The sequence below is a fragment of the Muscardinus avellanarius genome (genome assembly GCF_963383645.1).
Source record: "Muscardinus avellanarius genome assembly, chromosome: 1".
Taxonomy (NCBI): domain Eukaryota; kingdom Metazoa; phylum Chordata; class Mammalia; order Rodentia; family Gliridae; genus Muscardinus; species Muscardinus avellanarius.
The window spans coordinates 221,749,532-221,754,171 of record NC_137786.1 but is presented as its reverse complement, the minus strand read 5'-3'; the positions used below and the strand labels follow the sequence as shown (position 1 = coordinate 221,754,171).

General features: G+C 37.4%; 1 protein-coding gene across 1 annotated transcript; it reads right to left on the bottom strand.

Annotated features, from left to right (window-relative positions):
• Nucleotides 1-330: 330 nt before the first annotated feature.
• Nucleotides 331-1,260, bottom strand: LOC308265737 (olfactory receptor 4A47-like; the record flags this gene model as incomplete). Its single annotated transcript, XM_080699573.1, has 1 exon — nucleotides 331-1,260. The coding sequence occupies one exon, from the start codon at nucleotides 1,258-1,260 to the stop codon at nucleotides 331-333; it is 930 nt and encodes a 309-aa protein (XP_080555699.1).
• Between the last annotated feature and the right edge of the window lie 3,380 nt (nucleotides 1,261-4,640).

Below are 4,640 nucleotides of genomic sequence, written 5' to 3'. Positions count from 1 at the left end.
ATGAAAAATAGGGCTGGAGGTGTAGCTCAATGTAGAATGCCCCTAGGTTCCATCCCCAGTACTGCAAAAAAAAAAAAAAAGTGATGCTATAAAAATGTAATTCTTTAATTTGCTGCATATCCGTGATTGACTTACTACAAAATGTACATTACAACTTTCAAGATGCAGTGATAAGACATAATAGACCTTACATTACAAATCTCCAGTCAATTCTTAAATTATACTTACAAGAAATTATTTGAAAGGAAGTTAGCATCAGCTACAGAAGTTATATGTGTCCTATGGTGATGGCTTGTATTCAATTATGTTATTGCCTAATGGACAACTCATTCATTTGTTGCCTGACATGCCTTTCCTTTTCCAGAGCCTCTTCATGGCATTTGTCATATCAGAGTTTCTCAGAGTATAAATAAAGGGGTTGAGCATGGGGGTTATGACCATATAAAACACACTCAGTGATTTGTCAATGGAGAAAGTCTTAACTGGCCTTGCATACATGAAAATACAGGGAACAAAGAAAAAGACAACCACAGTGATGTGGGAGCCACAGGTCAAGAGAGCTTTGCGCCTCCCTTCCTGACTCAGGTTCTTCAGAGAGCGCAAGATGACTCCATAAGAGATGAGTAAGAGCATAAACAAAGTCGAGCACATCAGTCCTCCATTGGCTATTGCCCAGAGGCCAGTAGCATAGGTGTCAGTACACGCGAGTTTCAATAAGGGGTACATGTCACACATAAAATGGTCAATGACATTTGGGCCACAAAACGGGAGCCCATAAACAGTGGCGACTTGAATTATTGAGTGCAAAAACCCTCCCACCCATGACACTACCAGCAGCACAACACACACCCACTGCCTCATGATAGCTGAATAATGCAAGGGCTTGCAGATGGCCACGTAGCGGTCATAGGCCATCGCCAGCAGAAGAATGATCTCTGCTCCACCCAAAAGGTGTTCTGTAAACAGCTGAAACATACAAAACTTGAAGGACACAATGGTTTCCCCAAAGAGCAAGTTGGAAATCAATTTTGGAGAAACAACTGATGAATACACAATATCCACGAATGATAAGTTAGCAAGAAAGAAGTACATTGGTGAATCCAAGGTCTTGCTGAGGGTCACAGTAACAACAATGAGCAGATTTCCTGTGATGGTTAAAATGTAGAAGAGCAAGAATATAACAAAAAGTACTGCTTTCACCTTTGGATTCTGTGTGAGGCCCAAGAGGACAAAGTAAGTCGCATTGCTTTTTTGCTCCATCTATACTTCTATTTGTGCTGATTTCAGATATTATTGGTGTTTACCTGTCAAACAATATAAAATCCTTAGAAGTATTATAATTTTCATCTTTATACATTTTGTGTGTGTGTCTATCTGCCACATACACGTTTATTATCAAGTAGAATAAGACTTTCTTGTCCTAAGTGATTTCATGAATAAATTATGGGGTCAGGCATTTAAGGAACAAGTTCGTAAGTCACAAAAGATATGTGTATGAATTCAAAGCATGGAATTTCTAAACGAAATGAAATCTGGAAAGGCTTCTCACAGGAAGGGATACTTTAGATGAGTTCAAAGGAGATGAGAGATAAATGATTGGGGATGAAAAAGAATTCCATGAAAAGACACACTATGTATAAAGTCCCAAAGGTGTAGTATCCAAGACTCAGGGTAATTTACAAATTCAGAGTGGTGTTAAATAAATTACTGATCTATGAGTTTAGACCTAAAATCACTAGAGTTGCTAGTGCTGAAACATTAAACATTTACTTTCCTCTGCTTTTCACATTTCCTTCACCTCCACTAGGGACCTCAGCCACAAGCATCTTAGCATTCCTGTTTCTGAGAGTATGGTGGTCATGAAAATGTGGGTGATCTCCAAGAAAATAAATGTTCCTCTACATCTCTCCTCTTTCCTTCCTGAACCCTCAACAGAATTGCCTTTCTGTGTTCATATTTCTACCCACAGCATCCTCAAGGCCACCTCAGATCTTCTTATTACAACTCCAAAAACTCTTCCAGAATCCCCTTACCATATCCCAGAGCCACTTCCAAACTGTTAGAATTTTATTGCAGCACCACCCAACTACCAGTACCAAAGGCTCTACTTTTCTTTTTTTTTGCTGGAGATGCTATAACAAAGTAACATAAACTGGGTAGTTTGAAGAACAGAAATCTATTGCCTTAGAGTTCTGCCAGCTAGGAATTCAGCATGGGGTTGTGACTGTATAAAACACACTCAGTGATCGGTCAAGAGAGAATGTCTTAGTTGGTCTCACATACATGAAATACAGAGAACAAAAAAGATGACAACCACAGAGATGTGGGAAACACAGACTGAGGCTATTGTACCTTGCTTCCTGAATAGGGCTCTTCAGAGAATGCAAGATGACTCCATAAGAGATGAATAAGAGCAGAAACAAAGTTGAGCACATCAGTCTTCCATTGGCTATTGCCTAGAGGACTGCAAAGTCGATGTCAGTACAGCACCTTTCATTGAAGGTACATGTCTCAACAGAACCGAACTCCCAGTACCAAAAGCTCAGCCATTTTGCTAGAGTTACAAAGGTATAGACAGAGTTGGTTCCTTCAGAAGACTATAAGAGAAGGAGCTGTTACAGTTTTCTCTCTTTGGCATGCAAATGACTGTGGTTTCCTGTGTCATCATCCCTGTACTCATATTTCCCATTCTAATAATGACACCAGGCATGGGATCCATCCTCATAAACTTACTTTGACTTTTATTACTTATGTAATAACCTATCACTAAGTGAAGTCAAGTTCTGAGTTTTCATAATCAATGTGTAAATCTGGGGTTGGGGTTATGGGACACAATTAATGACCAATAACTATTACTCTCAGATATCCTGCCAGTAGCAGAAACCTCCTTTAATGTTTTGAATCCCTTCATTTACTAAACTACAAATTTTAAAGCATCCTAACCTCTCTGTCTTCAACACTAACTCTTCCTTAATTTTCAAACTGCTACCTACAACTATTTATCTAATATCTTCAATTAGACATCTAATTAGTATTAATAAAAGTAATTTTAACTTTTCATTATAAATATTTTTCTTCCTAAGTTATCTAACTAATATAAAGGTACCTCTTTATGTCTTATTTAATTGTTCAGGAAAATTCTGACAGTGCTCTACATTTTGATTTCTGTTGTGTTACTTCTTCACACATTTATTAAGTCCTCTTAATGTTCCCTGTATAATACATTGAAAATCTGATCATTACCACTACACTCTCTTACACCCTTTGTCTTCTTGAATACCTCTGCCATATCTACCTAATTTCATATTTGTCATTTACAAACTGCTTTCCTAAAGCAGCCCAAATGATCCTTGTATACCTTGTGCAGATTTCAAACCCCTATATGAGATGCATTTGGCATGCTCAATAAAATCCATTCTCCCTACCTTGGCCTATAAAGATCTAAATGACTGGGATTCAATCATCCTGCCCAAATTCACCTCTTTCAGTTCTCTGTGTTCATCTGTTCAGCCTTTTTTTGTACTCCTCAAGTCTACAAATGTTTTTCCATCTTCTTGGTTCCTTTAACTCTCTGGTCAATTATAATTTATGAGACCAGAAGCAGATATCACAATTTAAAATAATGACAATATTGCGCAAAAGTATATAGCATCTTTGAATTGTAATCCTTCAGTCAAGCAACATGCATTTGCAGAGCATTTCAATCACAGAGGGTGAACTTCCAGGCATCCTAGAGTGTTCACTAAGAGCTTAGGTTTAGGTCTACACCAGGGGTTGTGTCCTTAGAGGACATAAAACTTGGTGCTGACTAAGGAATTGTCTTTTCACCAGGATCCTATGAAGAATAACACTTGGTGGTACAGCATAGTTGCTAACCTGCTACAGCATCTCATGCAGATCTTAAGAATGCTCGATGAGGGGACCCGCAAAGGTGTAGATCCCCCATGATGTATGTTTAGCATTTCCTTCTTCAAAAAATTATTTTAGGATTATTTGGATCAATATGTATAATTGGAATTTTATGTATAAGCATTATAACTAAAACTGATGGGCAGCGGCTTGTGAGAGACTCGGGCAGCAAAGATTTTTTTCCCAAGGATAAAGTTTGGGCCAAAGATTAAGTTTGGGCCAATGTATAAGATTAAGTTCAAGTCAGCCTTGCAAAGTGAGACAAAGCATACTTTCTATGATTATTTAAATGTCTGGCACCCTGCTCTGAACTCTGTAAAAAAAAAAAAAAAAAAAAAAAAAAAAAAAAAAAAAAAAAAAAAACTTTTCCTGTCCTTGGAGTTCCTGCTTACATGGCTATGCCTTTGCTTTCTCTCAAAAAAGAAAATATAAAAATTGTAACAAATCCTGAATAAAGAAGAGAAGTTTGAACCTGGTGCCCTGTGACAGATCTCTCATTCAACCTCGGCTCTCCTCTCACCAACACACGAACCTCGACTCTTGCTAGGTCTGGACCCCAACACTAACCAGTTTTTCTAATTTAAGTATATTCATGATACAATCATATACAAACTGATCATCAATTATTCACTCTACAAAAGTTTCTTCAACATTTATTTTTTTATTTTTTTTATATCCACATAACTTTTATTCTAGTATGCTGTTATAATTGTTATATTTTATTATTAGTT